General features: G+C 51.3%; 1 protein-coding gene and 1 long non-coding RNA gene across 4 annotated transcripts; one reads left to right on the top strand and one right to left on the bottom strand.

Annotated features, from left to right (window-relative positions):
• The first annotated feature begins 1,102 nt into the window (after positions 1-1,102).
• On the top strand, positions 1,103-8,011 carry LOC142001921 (uncharacterized). The gene is made up of 4 exons (XR_012642591.1): positions 1,103-1,971; positions 4,835-4,955; positions 5,492-5,567; positions 7,876-8,011. It is a non-coding gene; the product is annotated as an uncharacterized LOC142001921 (long non-coding RNA).
• Positions 5,583-21,268, bottom strand: NEU3 (neuraminidase 3). Of its 3 annotated transcripts, XM_074977259.1 has the most exons (5): positions 20,977-21,268; positions 19,804-20,026; positions 17,575-18,373; positions 7,911-8,035; positions 5,583-6,762 (listed from the first exon to the last, which is right to left on the bottom strand). In XM_074977259.1, exons 2-5 carry the CDS (start codon positions 20,005-20,007, stop codon positions 6,757-6,759), a joined length of 1,134 nt encoding a protein of 377 aa, XP_074833360.1. In that variant the 5' UTR covers positions 20,008-20,026; positions 20,977-21,268; the 3' UTR covers positions 5,583-6,756. The 3 variants fall into 3 exon arrangements, with proteins under 3 accessions (XP_074833360.1, XP_074833289.1, XP_074833206.1); XM_074977188.1 differs by lacking the exons at positions 5,583-6,762; positions 7,911-8,035; positions 20,977-21,268 and adding an exon at positions 20,805-20,943 and having other exon boundaries at positions 14,465-18,373; XM_074977105.1 differs by lacking the exons at positions 5,583-6,762; positions 7,911-8,035 and having other exon boundaries at positions 14,466-18,373; positions 20,977-21,265.
• Between the last annotated feature and the right edge of the window lie 132 nt (positions 21,269-21,400).

The raw sequence follows: 21,400 nt of genomic DNA, 5'->3' as shown, positions 1-21,400 counted from the left end.
CACAGCGAGGGAACGTCTACACGCCAAAGTAGCACACATCGAAATAAGGGAGCCAGGCACAGCTGCAGACAGGGTCACGGGGCGGACTCAACAGCAAGTCGCTCCCTTAAAGGGCCCCTCTCAGACACACTTTCATTAAACAGTGCAAGATACACAGAGCCAACAACTAGTTGCAGACCCTGTATATGCAGCACGGACCCCCAGCTGCAGCAGCAGCAGCCAGAAGCCCTGGGCTAAGGGCTGCTGCCCACGGTGACCACAGAGCCCCGCAAGGGCTGGAGAGAGAGTATCTCTCAACCCCCCAGCTGATGGCCGCCATGGAGGACCCCGCTATTTCGATGTTGTGGGACGCGGATCGTCTACACTGTCCCTACTTCGACGTTGAACGTCGAAGTAGGGCGCTATTCCCATCCGCTCATGGGGTTAGTGACTTCGACGTCTCGCCGCCTAACGTCGATTTCAACTTCGAAATAGCGCCCAACACGTGTAGACGTGACGGGCGCTATTTCGAAGTTACTGCCGCTACTTCGAAGTAGCGTGCACGTGTAGACGCAGCCTGGGAAGGACTGGTTGCAAAGCCCAGTCAGACCAGGGGGCTCTTACTGCCCTTCAAGCAAGGCAAGCAGGCCCCATGCTGTGGAACTGTGGAGCAAACGGAGGTCTGGGGCCAGTAAGCCAGGCAGGTGCCTGGGGCTGCCACTTTCAAGGGGCCACCAAAAAGCTGGTCTGGCATGCTGGGCTTGGCTGCTGTCTCGGCAGCCAGCTTTCCCCCATGCTGTGCGCTCACAAGCAGACACTCTGCTCCTAGGCCAGCCCTGCCACGCTGCCTATGCTCCGTTCCTGGGCAGATGCTCTGCTCCTGGGCCCCTGCCACACTGCCTGCGCTCTGCTCCTGGGCCAGCCCCTGCCACGTTGCTTGCTCCAGGATGAGGCTCGGTGCGGAGCTGGGGCAGAGTGCTGGGGTTCAGGGTTATTTTGGGGGCTGCCAAAATTTGCCCAGGGCCGCCAGTTGGCTAGGACTGGCCCTGTCTGGGTCCCAGGACTGGTACTGACCCTGCCAAACTGGTTTGCTCTTCCTACAGCCCCTTCCTTCAGGCTAGAGCAACGTAGTTGGATAAGAAGGACTTATAACCTAGTATAAAACAGCTGCCCCTCACTGCCCAGTGCCACACCTCCCTCGGTGTTCTCAGACTACATCCATTTCTGTGGCTGAGAAGACAGGCTGGTCCCACCAGCCCAGGTGGATGCCAACAGATTGGAGGGAGGCTAGAGAACAGCGCTGAAAGTGAGAGGAGCTGCCGGAAGGGGGTGCTGAGGAGGGACTGAGGGAGCCATATACAGATGTGTGCAGCACCTAGGGAATGCAGTGCCCTTAACAGATGTGATGAGTCAAACAAGCCCGCAGTCTAACACCTGCATGTGACGAAGTGGGTCTTTTCCCACAACAGTGTATGCACCCAAAAATCTGTTAATCTGTAAGGTGCCATGGGACCTCTCGCCGAGTCTAACGCAGGTTGATCTAATGCAGCAGGGGCTCGACTCTCCCCTTGTTTAACGGAATGTCAAACAGAACTAATTCCTCTGCAGCCACTGCTGTAACACTGGTGCAGATGAATGGCAGCTCGAGGTCTCTCCTTCACCTATTGATTTTCCTCCTAGCAGAGTGGCTGTCATGGTGCCGGGCTGCCAAAGGTTTCCCAGGCAAAACTGAAATCGCTGGAGCTTAGCAAATCTGAAAATGTGATGTCTAACCCCTCCACAAATCAAGGCCCAGATCATGACATGACTGCTCTTAGCCTGTTGCTAGCATTGTTGTGCCAAACTCCGCCCCTCCAGTGCCAGGCGCTGAACTGATAAATACAGGGTAGACAGTTAGGATCAGCAGACAATCAACACCCTGAAAGCCAAGCTTCAGCATGAATGCCCTGGGCCTCGGGTTTCTCCTGCTTCTGATGCTGACAGGAACCATCAGTAAGTACCCCTTCCAAGGAGAATCATAGAAGCCTAGGGCTGGAATGGATCTCAGGAGGTCACCTAGTCCAGCCCCCTGCTTCAAGCAGGATCAACCCCCACTAAGTCGTCCCAGCCAGGACCTTGTCAAGCCAGGATTTAAAAACCTCTAGGGATGGAGAATCTACCACCTCTCTAGGCAACGCATTCCAATGCTTCACCACCCTCCTGGTGAAGTAGTTTCTCCTAACATCCAACCTACTCCTCTCCCTCTTTACTTTCAGACCATTGCTCCTTCTTCTGCCATCTGACACCACTGAGAACAGTTTCTCACCCTCCTTTTTAGAGCTCCCCTTTAGGAAGTTGAAGGCTGCTATTAAATCACCCCTATGTCTTCTCTTCTGTCCTCCTTCACTCTAAAGGACTCAAACTGCTGCAAGCCATAGGTTCTGGAGGTAGGTACTGCAGCATGTTCTGGCTTGAAGTAGCTTCCATTGTATACTGGGTTAGGTTCAAGACCTCTTAGCACCCTCACCATAAAAATTGTTCCAGCACCCTTGTTCCAGGCTGTAAAGTTCCTGGTTTGATAAAGGCACGAGCTGTGTGTGTGCATGGGAGAATCCAAGCTAAAAGATGACATGCTTGTAACGCTGTTACAGCCATTGGGTCTTTGGCTAGTGCTGGCCTGGGCCAGAAGCAGCTAGGGCTCAAACTCAGAAATCCAGAGGAAAACCAGTGGAGTTGGTTCATTTTGAATGCTGCAGGAAAATTGCAGAAGATGGTTCCATTGCATCAAATTCTGGTCTTGCTTCCACTTATGTAAATCCACTGAAGTTCAGGGCGGTTACTCGGTACTTACACCAGTACAAAAGGGAGCAGAATAGGGCCCACTTATGGACAGCATCTCCTGGGAGCACCAGCAATCCCAGGGCAGGGCATCTTAACTAATTTGTGAAAACAATGAGAAGTCCTGTGGCACTTCATAGGCTAACAGATTTATTGGAGCAGAAGCTTTCGTGGGCAAAGACCCACGGTGCACCTAACATCAGGAGCAATTGATGAAGTGGGACTTTGCCCATGAACGCTTATGCCCCAATAAGTCAGTTAGTCTACAAGGTGCCACAGGACTTCTTGTTGTTTTGCAGATACAGACCAACACAGCTACCCCCTGATACCTTAACTACTTTGGGATCTTACACTGAAACTCTCCACGTGAGCCAGGGCTAGCAACAAGCAGGCCCAAATTCATCCCTGAGGTCACTCCATTGACTAGTCCAATCAATGGGGGGATGACACCCCTGCTGAAGCTGTCCTGGGAACTTTCCTCTCTGCAGGCCTAAACAGCGCTTGTAAACTCCCACGGGAGGGCGTCCAAGTGTTCTGACTATAGCAGTGTCAGGGGCCCTGGGGAAAAATGACCAGTCACCATTCAGCCCCTGGCAAACTGCAACAGAGGCACCCAGTGGGCATTGTGTACTAATCACAGGGATTGCACTGGGCTGATGCAGAGCCAGCTGAAGCAGAGAGCTGTTCAGCCAGCCCACCCCTCCCTTCCCAGAGGAGAGAGGAGGGCACCAGAGATGCGATTTCCAGGCAGTTCACGGCAACCCCCCTAGATCTGAATGTGTCTGGCTAGTCTATTTGTGACCCCAAGAGAGTTAGGAAACGGTGTGGCTCATGAGATCACACCCTTGTTTTTGGAACATTCCAGACTCTCGGATAGCTTCTCTGGCTCAGGACAGACTTTGCAGAAAATGCTGGCGTGAGATCAGCCTGTGAAATGTCAGACAGACTATTCTAGTTCTGGTGACGTGCATGCCTCAAAATCAGGTTTGAAATCTGAGCCAGAGGCTACAGGTCCCAGCCCGGGCCCAGCTCCTGGAGTCAGAATCTTCGACTTATGAAATGATCTCTCAGATACAAAGTCAATGTTGAAATTATGAGCCGGTTATGATCGGCGCCTGCCTGAGCCTGCAGGCAGCCTGGAACGGTAACTGCAAGAAGTGTGGCCTGCCCCATTTGTCGTACCATTCAAAATAGGGGCTGTGGACAGGGAATGGAGCCTATGTCCAAGTAAGTCATAGTGTGTCCAATGGCTCCATTTCAAAACAGGCTCTACTGTATGTGGACGCTCTATTTCGAACTAGCTGAGCACTATTTCCATAAGCATTTTGTATGCAGCAGTGTTATTTTGAAATAAACTGTTCCAGACTATCTCTTCCAGAATAGTTTATTTCGAAATAACACTGCTGTGTAGACATAGCCGAAGAGTCCCCTGATATGGCAGGTGCCTCCGGAGCACCTCCTTGGGCAGGTCGCGGCTCTGTGGAACCTTGCCTCTATTTTTCGCCTCGTCACTGGGAACCAAAGGCCAATCTCACGCTAGGTTTTCACAGCCTTTCTCAAGGGTTCCTCGGCTTCCCCTCCCAGCAGTCTCTAGTAATCCTGCTTCTTACAACTTCCCCTTTAGGCCAGCCCACCATTCTCGTTCTGGAACACCAACCCTACTGCTCCTGCTGTGAGCCCCTGGTTCCTTGTTCCAGAGACCTACCACTGGACTTAGCTTCACTCAACTATGTTACCTGTCCCCAGGCACAGCCTTCCCCAGTCCTGCTCTCCTGCTCTCTCACCCTTATCTCCCCAGGTGTAGTCCTGCCCCCTTTAATAGGCTCTCTTGAGCTCACCTGTTTTGACACTAGGGTGCTGGCTCTGGTCTGCTCAAAGAGAGAAGCCCCATTGGTGTGCATGTCCAGCAGCAGGACAGTTCAGTGTGTTGTGTTATGAATTCGCCCCTGTGTCATGGGGTTCCCAGAAAGTGCACCATGGACACAGGCTCTGGGCCAACCTGCGTGCTTTCTTCAGCTGCTGCATCCTCCCTGCCCAGGTGCCCAGGAGGTTGCTCCCATGACCACCTTGACCTGCGCGAACCGGAGAGGGTACTGCCGCCACTTCTGCCTGGTTCATGAGGTCCACGTAGGCCACTATGGTTGCCCACGGCGATACAGGTAAGATAGTGAGGCATGGGCCAGCTCCCTCTGGCATGGGAGCAGCCCCTTGCTTGTGTGGAGGAGAAAATGCAAGCGAAGGGTATGTCACTTGCCTGTGCCTCCTCAGGGTTGGCTCAGTGGCCTCTGAGTGCATGTTATAGCAGCCATCTTGGCTGACAGTAGGGACTGAACCAGGCACCTCCACAAGTAAAAGTGTGAGGTGCACCAGCCTGAGCCAGAGAGCCAGCCTTGGACAGCTGCTTGTCCCCTTTGGTGATGTAGGTTCAAAGCCAGCATTGGGATTTGCACTAATTGCCCTAGAATGATTCCAGAAACATACACAACATATCACCTCTACTGGCACAAAGGGCCATGGATAGTCTACGTTTGGCCTAGGTCAGGCTAATGGCTTTCTGACATTTTCCTGCTCTCAGTGTTAATACAAACTGGTCCCCAAAGATACTGGAGGTGGTTGTCATATCCGTCACCAGGGACACCTTGAAAACACAATCCCCAGTGGGCGATACAGGCATGGCTTGTTCTTTTATTTCCAGGTGCTGCGTGCCAAAGATCTACCTCGTGGAATAAACCAAGCTCAGAAGTGCCAGGGACATATCAGCTCCCACCTAGGTGTGTGTCATGTTTGTCCCTTATTCTCTGTTTTGGCTTGTGCCTCTGCTTTCTAGCAAGTGACATTAGATGCTGTTGCTGGGCTATTTTGCTGGTCTCAGTCAGTAGATTCAATCCAGATCCAACTCCCAGTCAACCCAGGTCTTTCCATTGACTAGAATAGAAGTCAGATCATGCCCAAGAGTTTGATTCTGCCATCCTTAGTCCCCTGGGGCAGCCTCATTCACTGCTAAGTATTATTACACATAAGTGCAGCTGACCCACGTGGGGACTTCAATTTTAGTCCATCCTTCACTGAGTTAAGTAAGGCCCCAGACCCAGGCCTCACTGGCTGCCTTGTCCTAGGCAGTGTACAAACACGCCAGTCCCTGCCCCAAGGATCTCATAGTCTTTTGCTTCAAGTCTGATGGTACGACAAGGACCTGTTTTGTCAGCAGTAGGTTTACCATCAGTCAGAGATGGTTCACTGTACATTTTCCACTTTCCTTGTTGAACTAGAGAGACACGAGACAAGAGTCACACTTTGTGCTGATCGTTGATCAGTCAGACAACGATTAAGGACAAGACTCATGACGTAGATCTGCGTTCAGATTCTGAGCTGGTGTAAACCTGGAATCACTCCACTGAAGACTCCTGGGATATTGCTCTGCATTTACACAGGGGCAGATGCAATCAGAATCTGTTCCTTTTTATGTACACAGAAAACAAATCAGAAAGAGATAGATGTGGCAGAGCTGAAAATACGTTAAAAATCCAGATCAGGGTGAGCAGACAACCAGTTAGTGCTGAGTGACACAGGAAACAGGAACAAGTCTGGGTCTGTCATCCATCAGCACAGATGGAGAGAGTAGAGAAGTCTGAGGAGCAGATATATGTTAGCAAAGGACTAGAAAATGCTCCCCACAAGAGAGTCACTGTTGGTGAAATGTGGGGATTTTCCCACTGATTTGAAACAAACCTTTACATCTTGTGTTGACAAGACAAAATGTTCCATTTCAATCTAAAACACCATTTTTCATTTCAATTGCTTCAAATCCATTTTAATGTTCCATTCCACAATGCTTTCAAAAGTCCGCCCCTTTGGTCCCAAATCGGGACAAACACGAATGGCGCAATAGCAGAATTTCCTGTGGAGGCTGACTCTGGTTTCCAGAAAGCTTCTGGCACAACCTGGGTTCGGTCCACACAGTCAGAACTAAGCCAAGAGAGACCAACACAAGAATTAAGTTTGCAGCGTAGCTGAATTCTACCCAGGTCCCCCGTTACTGATTCAGCACCATGGACTGCCCAGGATTGTAATCAATGCCGTGTTGTATCATGGGCCTGGGTTGCTCATGTACCGCAGTCCCTCTTGTTTTCTGCCTGTAGCACAGAAAGTTAGCCTTCTGATGGGTGTAATGCTTTGGTCCAATTCGGGACTCGGGTGGCTGGCTGGTGTTTAGTAGCCTGGCCTGTGGTTGTGAGTGGTGGGTGAATGATTAGCTTGGGGTGGGAAGCCCTCCACCCCCTCGCCATCGTAGCAATTGGCTCCTGTCCCACACCTCCAGCCCCTCTGTGACTGATGGAGGCCCCTAGACCAAGGCTAATGCACCCATCTGCCCTGGTGTACTGGTTGTCAGGCAACATGGCCCCTGCCAGGCAGCCCACACCTTGAAGTCCAAAGGGTCTGGGAAGTGTGGGTCACGCTGCCCCTCCCACTCCAGCTGTCTGCCCAACCACCTTGCCAAGAGCAGCCTGCTGCACACAGGTAGGAGAGGGGGCCTGCTTTGGGGTGGAGTGTGGGCAGGGCCACCCACGTCTTTTTGGGTAGAAGGCAATGCCTCCATTACCCACAACCTGTGCCTGCGATAGACAGGCAGTCACACAGATGATCTGATTATTGCCTCTGGCCCTAAACTCTCTGGCAGTTGTGGGACATGGCTGGGTTCTGTCTCCACTGAAACTTTGTAAGTGGTTTTAGCAGTCAAGGTAAGCTGAGTGTTGAGCCTGTTTGCATGTCACCCCCACACGATCCCCATCAGACAATAGGGGTTGTGCAGCTTCGAGGCACAAGTTGGGCCTGTGCATTTGTTTTGCACCAGTCCCTGGTCTCATCTACACTTGTGTAGCCTCAGGGGTATCTCCAGTGATGTCCTTGGAGTGACAGCGTGGGAAATCCAGAGCCAATGGCACATAATCTAGCCCTCTACAGCTCATATAACTGCTCCGGACTGGCATGCTATCGAGCCCCATAGCAACAGAATCATGCCTACAGCCTCCCACGTATGCACGCTCACAGCTCCCTTCTTTCTGTTTGCTTGGTTTGCAGCCAGTGTGCTGGAGAGACACCAAAGCATGTCTGACCTGCTCGGTGGCATGGGGAGAGACGCTGTGCAGTAGATAGCTGCTTTCTGGTCCGCTGAGCTTGAATGACTGTCCACAACCAGTACGCATGAGCACAGTCAAAATAGGATGGTGCCAGCGCAGACCTCAAAATCAAATAAAAAAAGAAAATCAAACTCAGTGAGGACGTATTTGTTTCATTCCTCTTTCAGGAGCGTAAGTTTGTGGCAAAGTTGCCATTACAGAGGAAATTAACCTGGAAAAAGCTTCAAAAATCAGCACAGGGCTTTTGTAGCAATAGAGCTAAGAACGAATAGAGGGTGTTGAAGCAAGCTGGGGACTAGAACTCACAGCCTCCCGCTCCAGAAACTCAAGGCCCTACCAACACAGCTAAAAAAAAACCTAACTTAGACAGCCACAGTTGTACAATCCCTATTCCATCAAGTAGAGGACAGTGGTGCTACACACACTCCTAATAGATTGCACTTAAAGAACACTTCCCACCTGAGGATCAACTAACACACACCTACCACTGCCAGAGTGCAGCAGATAAGTGTTAACCCCATTTTACAGATAAAGCAGAGAGGGTTAGAAGTATCGGGGCCGTGTGTACACTAGCCCAAGGGAATACACTACACTAGCCCAAGGGAATTCCCCTAGCAATAAGGGGATTTCGAAGTTCCCGGGGTCCTTTCAACAAGGACCCCTTTTTGGACGAGCTGCGCGGCAGCGAGCCGCAGTAATTTTGAAGTGCCACAGCCACCCGCATGCTAATGAGGCGCTGAATATGTATTTCAGCGCTTCATTAGTAATCTTCGAAATGGCCTTTTCGAAGTTTTGGGCTAGTGTAGACGTAGCCAGGATGTTGGTTTTGCTGGAGAACTGAGAGATCTGAAATGTGGTCTGAGACCTTTCTGAGCCCTTCACTAAAAGGACAGTATGTTAGCTGCATCCATCACTATCCTGTCTTCTGACAGCAGCCAATGCCAGGTGCCCCAGAGGGAAAGAACAGAACAGGCAGTCATCAAGCAATCCTTTCTCTATTGCCCGTTCCCAACAGCTGGTGCTGAAGTTTTTCTCCTTTATGCACCTCAGGCATTTGATTTAACTGTTATTAACAAAACCAAACAAGCAGAATAAAGAAATCCTTGCCCCTCGCAGTTCCTTTTGTGCCACTGTGATATCGGGAACCTACTCGGTTCTCCAGTTGTCCATAGCAGTTTATCCAACCACAGCTAGGATGGGATGGGGAGTTTGGGGCAGGGAGAAGCAGAGAGGTTGCACCCTTCTCTCTGAAGGACCCAAATGTCTGTATCAGTATAGGGAGCAGGTCACCAAATGTATCCAAACCAACCCCCCTCGTGTAGCCTGATTTTAAGATTTTGAATAAAAATTCCGAGTTATGACTCTGAGAGCTGACAGGTTCTTGTCCCAAGATCAGGCCCAGGCAGATTATTATGAAAATTATTCTGTGGCTGGGAATCCCACTGTGCACAGCTTCAACACTCACACCATAGGAACTCTTTCATATTTGCCAATAAATAATGTTAATACATTTAGCAAAGTCCCTAACTCACCCAGGCAGAGAGAGAGAATACAGACGGTACATCTGAATGTCCACCTATCACATCATCCCTTGCAGAACAACCTGAAATATTAGCCATCGTCTTCCTCATCACTTTCACTATCTTCATCTTCACCAGCAGCCATCATTCTGGCCTCTCCCATATGCAGCAGATGTAGCAAGGACTGTCACTCTCGTGTGGGCCTCCACAGTCACAGTCAACACTGCAAATGATGATCTTAAATGGAGTTACGAAGGGTGCGATACATAGTCTATGCAGACTGAAGGATGCCTTGGAGCTTGGCCTCTCCCAAGGTCTACCTCTTGTCCTCTGCTGCCCTGGGATACCATTCTCACCATATATTATGCTGACTTTCTTCCAATGGGGGCTGGGATTCCTCCTCTTACCAGTGTTAAAGTGTCCTTCTGTAGGTTAGTGTATTTGTGATTTCACTCCCTCATCATATACTTCAGTACATTGCCGTGACACCTTGCTACAGAGGGTAGGGATCCCCAGGCCCTGCATCCCATCCACAGTCGGCAGATAGAACAGATTTATTAGTCGACAGGATTCAGTGTAGAACGCACTTGTCAGCAGAGCAACCAGAAACAGTCAGTACAATCCACTTTGGGGAGAAGGGACCTAGAGGAGGTCCCGGAGCCAGGGCTTGGCCCCACTTTGTCTCTCTCCCCTAGTCCAACCTAACTGCCTTCCAACTGCCCAGGCCGACCTCAAACCAGCCAGGATCCACCTCCCTCCTTTGTCCTGTTTCCCAGGGAACAAAGGTGTCACCTGGTTGTGTAGGTCACAAAGAGCAGGGACTTCCATTGCTCACCTGTGCTAAGTCATCACCCTGAAACAGCCCCCCCACCCCCCTTCGTCAGATACCTTTACCAGGTTGAGGATGTTTGGTCCAAAACCTTCCAGAAGCCGGTGTCAGTTCATGTTTTGTGATTGGTTGATGTAATTATGGATGAGCCCACCCCCACTTACATTCTGCTTCTCATAATGTGTGAGCTACCTAAGTTTATCAATGCCAAAGATGATAGGTCTCAAGCTTCATGCTAACCACTAAAGCCAATGTCTCACAGGATACAAACTTGTAGGTTCCTTACATTATTGCTACTGAATATAATAAAACAGAACATACTGCAAAACAGACCATCTACCAGTGATAAGCTGGCCCATTGGGCTACACTAGTCTAATCCTGATATACTTAATCCTTAGTCATCTACTGCTGGGTTAGATGTTCTATCAAAGCAAAAAAAAGTAGTCAAGTAGCACTTTAAAGACTAACAAAATAATTTATTAGGTTTTTATATTTATGATATTTATGATATTTATTATATTTATGAGCTTTCGTGGGACAGACCCACTTCTTCTGATCATAGCCATACCAGCACAGACTCAATATATAAAGCACAGAAGTCCAAAAATTGTAAGCTTCATGAAAGACATACTGCTAAGCCCTGTTTCTGGTAGAAGGCATCTGATTTTTGTCCACTGGGGTGGTCTGACTGAGTCTCCCCACCTCTCTGCTCTGCCATGTTGGGAAGGGGAGATGAGCAGAAGGACTGAGAAGCCAGCATCACTGAGGAGAGCTGCCTCACACACACAGCAGCTTTAGTGCAAGAAGTCTTGCTCCAGCTGAAATCATCACAGCCCATTCTCAATTCCACACAGCCCAGAGTCCTCAGTGAATGAGCCAGAATGAGAAGCCAGACCTCCTGCCTTCCTGTCCCAGCCTCTGATCCCAGCACAGCGCTGTCTCTGAACGTAGCAGATGTGACAGTGCAGCAGTTGAACAAACAGGGCCACCACCTGCAGAATACAGGCTGCAGTGGAGTGCCTTACTAACACCCACGCTTTCACTGATCAGCAGCATAACAGCAGAGTTGTTGCATACATCAGGCCTCTTATTTTAGACAGTAACCATCTCAAGCAGTATCTTTGCATGACGCAGAAAAGCATTCAGACAGACTCCTGAGTTGTCTGAGAGCCAGTCCAACTTTTGGCACAAATTCAGGGCATGCTTCAAGAGAACAGCTATTAATAGTCTGCAGAGTGTGGTCCCAGCCTGCAGCTGTTGTGTTCATCGGGACTGGTAAGGAGGAGCTGCTTTCATCAGCTAATGCTCACTGTCGATGTGAAGAGGTGGTGCATTTCATTTGTTGGAAGAGATAAGGAATAAATCACACCCAGGCAAAGTCCCTCTAAATCACAGCCACATGTGGACAGAGGCGCTACGGGCAGCCAATGTGCATTAGAACTGGAAGCATCAGCACCAAACCAGCTGCTGCAGCCTGAAGGATTTAATGCCTTTGGACTATAATTGTCACAGCTGCTGGGAGCAATCACTGGAGGAGACACAGTTCCATCCCCTCAGCCAGCAAATGGACAGTCGTGGGTTCAAGTTTCTACAGATTCAGCACAGTTCAGTGCACAGTATACAAATAGCTTCTTTTGTATGTTGCTGTGGCTCAATGACTACCTAGCTCAGGAACAGTCAGTGATGCTGGAGCACTTTCTACAGTGGGGGTTCTGCATCCTTACCCTTACCCCTGTCTGTCAAGCCCCCTGTCAAGCCCGAGAGCTGGGGCAGGGAGCAAGGTTGTGGCTGTGGAGGGAGGGCCCAGAGAGAAATAAGGGGGCCAAGGCTGGGCACAAACCATGGAGTGCAACTCCACGTGCAGCGCCAGGAGCAGAACCTCCTGTGAAACCTAGAGTACCCCTTGCATGTTGAATAGTAACAGACAGGGAGCCGTGCTAGTCTATATACTATCAAAACAAAAAAGCAGTCAACTAGCACTTTAAAAACTAACAAAATAATTTATTAGGTGAGCTTTCGTGGGCCAGACCCATTTGTTCAGACCATAGCCATAACAGAACAGACTCATTAGAGCACAGAGAACCTGCTCCCACCACTTCCCCCAGCTGCCCACTCCATCACCCCCCACCAATTTGCACAAAATTTGATTTATGTGGAGGTAGCCAAGGACGCAACCTCCCCATAAACTGAGGGATTACTGCACTCAGCCATTGAGCCAGCATCTGCTCAATACTGACTTAAGCAGATACGCAGCTGGGGCAGCTCATATTCACCAACACTCTCCAGCTGTTTTGTGCTGCCCTAGACAGACAGTGGGGAATGAATGACTCTATCCCTTTTAGTTCTGTAGCCACTCGCTTTTTGATGCTCTTTTGTTTCAAGTGCCGCAGCTGATGCAGTGAGCAATCAGTGCCATTCCAGAACTTGGATCAGTTCCTACAACCAGAGAACTGATCTCTCTATAGACTGAGTGTGTCTGTCAGTGCTCGAGTTGTTTAAGACCTCCTCTTAAACAGTAAGACTTACAACCACAAAATGTGGCATGCAGCTTCCTCTCACCCTAATTTAAACCTGGGTCATGGTTTGGTTGTGCCTGGGAAGTGGGAAATGCCTGAAATCCCAGGATTGCCCAGAACATGGAAAGGGAGGGGGCAGGAGGACAGAGGTGAAAGGGAAGGGCACAGGCTGGAGGGATGCCATACCAAGATTGGCCACTGGGGGCATCTGTAGCACCAAGAGAGAGGCCAGTGGGACTGGAGCTCTGCCATTTTGCCTGCCACAAATGCTGAGTAATCAGCTCCTCTGCCCCAAAGCCAGAGCAGCTCCCCTTCATGGAGAGCAAACAGGACAGAGATGGGCGTGCTGGAGTGGGGCAGCCCCCAGGGAGCCTGCTGGCCCTGGAAGGGATTGTTGGAGGGCAGGGCAGCCCCTGGAACCTTGCCCCAGTCAGCCAGCCTCCAGGGGGACTGCTGGGGTGGGAGATAGCTGGAAGACCTAGACCCAGACCCAGCCCCTAGATCCAGCCCTCCCCCAGGCAGCCAACAGACCATAAGGGGACAACTGGGAGGCAGCTAGAGAAGGGGCAGGCCCCTGAAGCGTGGTCCCACCCAGACAGTCTGCAGGTGTGTGCGTGTGGCAGGGGACAGCTGAAGAGGAGGTAGATCTTCACAGCCTGACTCCCCCCCCGAGTCTGCAGACTATGGGAGATAGCTGGATGGGGCATCGCACTGAAACCTACCCCTGCCCCAAATACCCAACAGACAGCTTGCAGGCTGTGGGGGGTGCTGGAGTGGGACAGCTCCTGGAGTCTGGCCCCTTCCCAGACAGCCTGCAGGGCATGGAGGTGCTGTTGAAAAATGGGGCCACCCCTGGAGCCGGCTCCCCTGACAGCCTGATGCCATTGGGGGAATCTTCATGAGGGAGTGGTTGCCCAAGAACCTGGTTCTCCCCCACATACAGCCTGCAGGCTGTGGGAACCCACTGGAGACTGGGGCCAATTCCAAGAGCTAACCCCCCGAACCTCCAGCCAGCAGGGCAAATGGGTGCTAATGGAGGCTGGGGGCAGCCCCCAGAGCCTCACCCCCACTCAACAACCTACAGGCCATGGGGGTAGGTCTGCAAGAGGGAAGAGCAGCTCCCAGGGCCTGGTCCCCCCCAACTGTTGGTTGCAGGGGGCCTGGGAGGTGGGCAGCCCCTGGAGCCTCCCACTAAAAAGGCTGCAGAATGGAGGGGGCTGCTGGAGGCTCAGGTAGCCCCTGAACCACTGCCCCCCTGTACCAGTGCAGGGTCAGAGCTGGGCAGCTGGAAGCAAGGATTAGCCTGTACACCATTGCCCTGCCCCCAACAGGCCACAGGACAGGGTGACCTTCACACCAAGCGAAGAATCCCTGGAGAAGCCGCAGGCCTGGGGGCTGCCCCCAGAGTGCTGCCTCCCCCAACACTTCTCCCCCTAGCCTGCAGAGCCCCACCCCCAGCCCCACCCAGCAAGCATGCAGCACCGTATCCCTCCTGCTCAAGAGTTGCTGGTTGGGGAGAGCTGCCCTGGCCCCCTGGGAGGAGCTACTGCTGTAGCACCATCACCCTCACCACCATGGGTGGCCCTGGTAGCCCCCCATCCACCTCCCAGCCCCATGTCTTGAGACCCCTGCCCTAACTTCTGCACCCCCACCTCCTGCCTTGAACTGCCCCACCAACCTGCTACCCTCAGCCACCCACCCTCTGCCCCTCCTGACCCCCGAGCCCTCACTCCAGCCTTCATTTTTTAAAAATACAATCATTGGGGAAAAAGCATGCACATTTTTTGTTTATTTTCAAAAAATTACTTCAGTTAAAGAGCTGAGCAATGCTGGGTACATCTGCTGGTACAAAAATAAGCAAAAAAAATCAATTCATCAGGTGGATCTAAAGGGATTTTCACAGAACAGCAAAGATCCTAGAGAAACTGATTTCAAAATTACTGGTGTGTTTTTCATCTTCCTTACACCTGGAATCGCCACCCGTTTCTGTGGTTTGTATCATTTACACCAAAGTAAGTGAGATCAGAATCTGGCCCACTAGCTTACCAAGAAAGATTTGAGGTTACATTTTAGAAATGCCTGTAGCTTTATTTTTTGCAAGGGTTTCCATTGAAGTTAATGGCAACACTCATATGAGCAGAATTAAACAGGATAAATACTTACAGGTTCTGCCTCTTTAAGGGTTAGATATATACTGTTTGACTAAGTGAGGGAGGAAAAAAATAAAATAATTGCTTATAAAGATATGTAATGCTATTACTTTTGATTTTCCAGTAGCACCAAGAGGCCCTAAGATCAGGCACAGACACATGAGAAGAAACAGACTGTGCTCCAAAAGGTGACATGACAAAGGATGGGAGAGGAAACTGAGGCACAGAGATTTGATCAAGGTCATCCAGGAGTTCAGCAGCAGAGCCAGAAATAGAACCCAGGTCCCCCAACACTCAGTGCAGCATCACAAACACTAGACCAGAGAGCCTTCTATAGCAATTTCTGACGGGAAAGCCACAGGTTAACCTGGAGTTGCCAGCATACCAGTAACACAGCAGAGATTCTCCAGGCTTGGAGGTGATGTGCGCAGACATGATAAAGAACAGCGTCAGCTGCACCCCAAGCTGGTGTCTGCTTATCCTGCAGGACAGAAGCGATGCTGGGGGTGGGTGGGTGAGTTATGAGGAGGGATTGGTATGCTGCTGGGGCAGCTCACGCCCACACTCCAGGTACAGTGGGACTCTCCCAAGGACAGGAAATACTTGAACTCCCCCAGCTATTGTTGCAAAGAATGTTTTAAAGAAGTAGCTTGGCTCACTCCCCAATCTGAGAAATGGCCAAGATGCTGAGCTACTCCTCATGCAAACACGGGCTCTTCGGGGCCTATGTGTTGGTATGTCCTTAGCGGCAGCTTTAATAATACAAAACCCCCACCAGGTATTTTCATTCCCTCTCCCTGAACCCAGTGTACGTTCCCTTTTGTGTCAGTGCAATCCTTAATGGACTGACCAAGGCTTGACAGGTCTGCAGAGTATGGATTGAGCAGTCTTCAGCCTGGGCCAGATCCTCAGATGGTGTAAATCAGCTTCCCAGGTTATACAAAAGGGGTTCTGGTGATGGTGGTGGGGCACCTGGCTCAGTGTGATGGCACATCAGTGGGACAGCAATGAAGAAGGACAGTGCTGCAGCAAAGTTCTCAATTCCAGGGTTGACAACCTAGCACTCACCAGCCCTCATGGCAAACAAACAGGATGACTCTAGAAGGTGTAGAGGGACCTACTCCACAAAGGTATCCAATCTGGGACTGCAACTACCTCCTGCACTGACCAGGAAGCCCTGGGTACAGTGAGGAAGGTCAGCCCCTTTTTTTTTGCTGCTCACCTTGTTAGACCCACAGCAGGGGTCTTCGTGTGGGAGGGGGAGCAGACAGATATCAGTGTTGGGACTGTAATACTCTAAGTTCTCCTTACAAAAGCACCTCAGCCTCTCCACATTCATACCCCCAAATCACACCACACCAGATTCTGTTGTCAGAAGTCCTGCTGGTCAGTCGGGGTTCAGTCGAGTCAGAAGCTGCAGGGAATCTAAATACCTCTCCATATCCAAACAGGGCTTTGGATTGCTGAAAGACTCCAAATTGCAATCGATTGGAGCCTCCATTTGTAATCCACTCTGCGATATCATTAGTCTTTGTCTCTATTGCCTTTTACTCACAAAATTCCACAAAAACAGTCCTGGGTGGGCTTCCATGGTCCAAGTCATGCTATTTCCACCAATTCTTATGTATTTTTGTAGCCAGGTATTGTTTCCTTACCTGAAGAGCCCGGCAAATCTGCAGATATCTGCTTTAGATCCGCTGGTAAATATTCCTATCTGAAGATGTGAATGCAGATATCCACAGTTCATTTTTATGGATACCAATGTGGATGCAGGTTTTGCATCTAGAATCCTGCAAATGTGCAGATATCCGCTTTATATCTGCGGGTATCCACACCCACGGATGTGAAACCAGCTACCCACAGCTCACTTTTGTAGATGCAGGCGTGGATACCAATTTGGTATCTGTGCAGGGCTCCAGTGATCTGCGGATGCTTCATAATTTCCAGGGGAACAACAAAATCGATTTTGTACAAATAATTCCTGACCACTTGAAATCTTAAGTTCTTGCTTCAGCTGCCAACATGCAACACAGGTACTCTTGTCAAACACACTAGTCCATGAATTCCAGGCCCCAAAGCCCATAACATGCATCAGGAATATGCATGTGTACATATTCCAACAAAGTTTGCATGCCTAGGGCCTGACAAGCAGAAAAGTGGAGTGCCCACCAACCAGATGAAGAGGTAGATATTTAGTTCCTCTGCAAACCAGGACCTAGGTGCCCAAAATCACAGTGCCCAAACCACAGATACCTGGAAGAAGATGCTTTCAGAAGTGCAGACCTCAAGGGGCTGTGGTTCTTTGGGCAGGAGAGGGGGACTCTCATTTCCTAGATACTGCTAGATTAATTTTAGCTTGGCTTTGGACTGCTGCTCCAAGGAGCAGGGGGCACCTCTGCCCTTTTGGAGCGCCTCCTCAGTGAAGAGCTGGAAAGCAATCTCCTCATATGAGTGAGCCACCCCACATTCAAAGAGGCAGCCAAACAAGAGTGGGGCCTCCTGGCACACGGTCAGGTCCGAGTAACCGCATGGCCCTTTGTACAGCACCCAGGGGGTTTCCCACTTGGTCTCCTCCAATGGGGAGTAGTTAAGGTAGATGCCTAGGTCAACCCGTTTGTGTTTACCTGTCGGGTGGGAGTAAAGCAGCCACGACACAGTGCTTCTGTGGGGAGCAGAAAGGGCATTCCGACTATTCAGCAGGCAGGAGTTCTCCTGGACCAGGGCATTTGGCTCTTCCACGTCATTCGCCTCCAGAAGCTCAGGTGTCGGTATGAAGCTCACCACGCTGCCCTGGCACCCATGAGGAGGCTCGCACAGCAGCTTGCATGGGGAGGGTTTCTTGAATGTCAGCCCTTGGTCTGTGCTGAGTGCCACCACCCGGCACCGGCATGGAGCTCGGGCGTTGCAGTACAGCACAGGGTCACAGGCCTGGCACATCACCTCAGCCACTTCACACTCCAGCGTCTGCATTCCCTTGAGCAGCTCCCCTTTATGCCAGTGCTGCCCACTGTCATCACTATAGAAGATTAAAGACCGGGGCTGGGTGAAGCAGGGGAGTGGCAGGCTGCAGCAGCGGGCAGTGATGTGGTAGACATAAGCCGGGATCAGCAGCCGCCCAGAGCTGAGCTGCACCCCATGGCCTGGCCCCACTGCAAATGTGGCCCAGTCCTCCAAGTCATCCCCAATCACCTCCTCTGTTAAGTCTGTTAACGAGCTCCAGGTGTGGCCAGCATCTCTGCTGCAAACATAGCACAGCTGGGCGGCATTCTGCCCAGTGAGGATCTGCCATTGCTCTGTGATGTGCTGCCTCACGCAGATGAAGAACAGAAAGACTGTCTGGCTCTTGCTCTCATACACCGGACAGGGGTTCATTGTGCGGTAACCTGGAAACCCTGCACTCCTCAGGGGCTCTATGGGCTCCCACTGCAGCATGAGAGAGGGGAGAGAACAGGCAAGTCAGAGACATAACCAAGGGGGGCACGCTACTCAGTATATCATGACGACCATCCCTTCCGGCTGGGTCACAGAGATCATCCTTCCTCTGGGGAGCTGCTGGACCCGCAGCACATCTGAAAACCAAGCACGTGCCAAAATGGGGATTCAATAGCTACTGATTTTGCCTTCCCTAAGGAAGCACAGCCTGGGCTGCAGGGCTCCCCTGAGGGTAGTGCTGGCTTCTGCTTTATCCTCCCTACATGAATCCAGTCAGACACCAGCTGGCTGTAATTAGAGGCAGACACATGCCAATCACACAGCTCCAGCTCCATGGGAAAAGGACCGTCACAATTCCACCCAGGTCTCCAGCTGCTCTCTGAGGTGGTAGTCACCTGCACCAAATTTTGAAGCAAGCCTCCCATCCCAGGTTGGCAGATGCACAGTAGTTGGGCTCCTGTAAGCAGCACAGACAGTGCTCTGAAGTGACGGCTGTGGCTGCAGCTTGACCTCTGAACCCTACGGTGTGGGAATGGTTTCTGTCTGAGGAAGAACTTCTGAGTGCTGTCTATGCAGCTGCCTTCACAGTGGCAGTATTTCTAACTTGGAAAAAGCATCTCAGAATGCAATCAAGGCCTGTTTTTGTGGAAGACTCAACTGGACTCTGGCTTCCCCACCCAGACAATAAAGAAGTGGTATGCCCTGCCCTGAGAGGGAACAGCTTCCAGCATCTGACAGATCAGCTGGGAAACTCTGGGCCCCATGCAACACATAGTCAAATATACAATCAAAAGTCCCTGCCCAAGAGAGATGAACCAGGGTAATTGTGAGAAGTGAGCTAACAGATTGCTGAAATCAGGAGATGAGACTTGTTGGGGCTAGTGTCCAATGTTCACACTAATGTTTTCCATCTGTATGCAGATTTTTTTCCATCCATGTACAAAATAATTTTTATGTGCACAGAAGCATGTGCAGATGTTTACCATCGAAGGAATCCAAGTCTAGCTGTGGACACTCTGCTAATCATCTGGGTGGCATTGGAATATCTCCTGAGCAGCTGCACAAGCACAGAGCTTACAGGGAACACTGCTAGTATCTGTGGAGCTAGGGGACGTACTCCTCCCACATCATACTCCTTAGGGACACAATCCTGAAAAATTCTGAGCAGCCTCAACTCCATCTGGACTTCAAAAGGTGGCTAAAGGTCCTTAGCATCTTATCAGAGCACTCCACTCCAACAGAGTCTAGCCCTGCGCATGTATGGTTAGGCAGCAGGGAGTGAAGGGATCCAGGGAGAGGCAGAATGCCAGGAAACACTAATGCTGAGATGCCTTGAACTGAGAGCAGACAGTAAGTCAGAGGCGTCTGCACGGAAACAGAGTTGCAGCCCATTGACTTAGCATCGGTGCACAAAGAATTACCTTGACTGAAGCCCCTGTCTTCTGACCTCGTCTTACCACCAAGTACTTAGCATCTTCATCCCTGGGTGAGGAGCGCATCTCTGCAAATGCCAGGAGTGTGTCTGGGGGGATACACAGCAGTGCAGGGACCCGATAGGTGACCCCATTCTGCTGATCCTGTCTGAAAAGAGTCACCTTCCCAGAGCAACTTGAAGCCTCCATCATGATGAATCAGAAAACTTAGCTGGGAGAGAAAAAAAATTTACTGGGTTAGAACAGCATAGTCCTGGGGTTTCTCTGGGCCACAGAGCTGCATCCACCTGCTTAGAGTGGAAGCATGCTGGGCACTTCAGACAGAACCTGCAGCAAGCCCGAGATGCAAAGCTGGGAGTAAATTAACTCAGCATACTGCAGAGCCAGAGTTAAGGCCAACATCATTATTCAAAAAACAAACAAAAAAAAAAAACCCCGAAAATCAAGAAGTCACGTGGCACCTTAAAGACTAACAGGTTTATTGGAGCATAAGCTTTCACCGGCAAAGACCCACTTCATCAAATGCCAGATCTCATCTGATGAAGTGGGTCTTCACCCACAGAAGCTTATGCTCCAATAAACCTGTTAGTCTACATGGTGCCCCAGGAGTTCTTGTTTTTCCAGATACAGAGGAATGGCTACCCTCTGATCCTTATTTCAGTTTCGTTTTGATGCTATTTCTCTGGCTTCCAACTCCCCCAAGTAGGCTTTTGTCCATGGTCTGAAGACGAATTTCCCGCATGCTTCAAAGGGACAATTTAAACCGACACTCAGAAATCACAGATAATGTCGGGAGAAATGCAATCAACACGGTTTTAATTAACACCATCAACGCAAATCTTCTTCCTGCCATCGAACAAACAACTGGAGGAAGAGATGGAGGAAGTGCAGAGCCAGAAAGTGAAAAGAACATCTACAGATCAACCTAGATTAGCAGAGGGACATTTTATCTGCCTGACAATACGAGCCAGCTTCCTTCACACACCAACCTGGAGGAACGCAGGATGGCCCCGACCCGCGGCTGAGCCACAAGTCAGGAGATCTGGCGAGGGGCTTCCACCAGTATCACACAGATCAGAATCTGCCCCGCAGGGTCACCAGACCACACACAGGCGCCTTTCCCCAGGCAGCCCCGACCCCGGCCCCGGCCCAGCAATTTACCAGCAGCCAGCCGGTGCCTGCGCCCCTGGAGGCGATCCCCGGCCCAGGCTCCAACGCAGACCGGCTCTGGTCTCACCCCGCCCCGGCTTCCCGCTCTCTCAACGGCCTGCAGCCCCCAGCCCTGCGGCAGGACAGCCTGGCAGCAAGGGGGCCGCCGCCGGCACCAGCTGGGCTGCAACCGCGCCCCTGACCGCCGAGCCCAGCGCAGCCAGGCGGGGACCGAGAGAACTGGCGAGCCGGGCGCCGCTCCGCCCAGAACGGCGGCCACAGAGACCAGCCCTCGCGCCCCCGAGCTGCCCCCCAGCGCCCGCCCGCCGTCATCGCTCTGCGTCCCCCCAGCCCCTCAGGCCTGCCCCGCCCCGCCCCTATCGCACCGTGCCCCTCCCGCCCCTCAGGCCTGCCCCGCCCCCATCGCACCGCGCCA

The sequence above is a fragment of the Carettochelys insculpta genome, chromosome 1 (assembly GCF_033958435.1).
Source record: "Carettochelys insculpta isolate YL-2023 chromosome 1, ASM3395843v1, whole genome shotgun sequence".
NCBI classification, from domain to species: Eukaryota; Metazoa; Chordata; order Testudines; family Carettochelyidae; genus Carettochelys; species Carettochelys insculpta.
This window is presented reverse-complemented; position numbering and strand designations above follow the sequence as displayed.

Coding starts and splice junctions, on each gene's coding strand:
- NEU3 (XM_074977105.1), bottom strand. CDS start 20,007: ATGATGGAGGCTTCAAGTTGCTCTGGGAAGGTGACTCTTTTCAGACAG. Junction 18,374..19,803: donor AGACAGGGGCTTCAGTCAAG/GTAATTCTTTGT, acceptor CTCATGCTGCAG/TGGGAGCCCATAGAGCCCCT.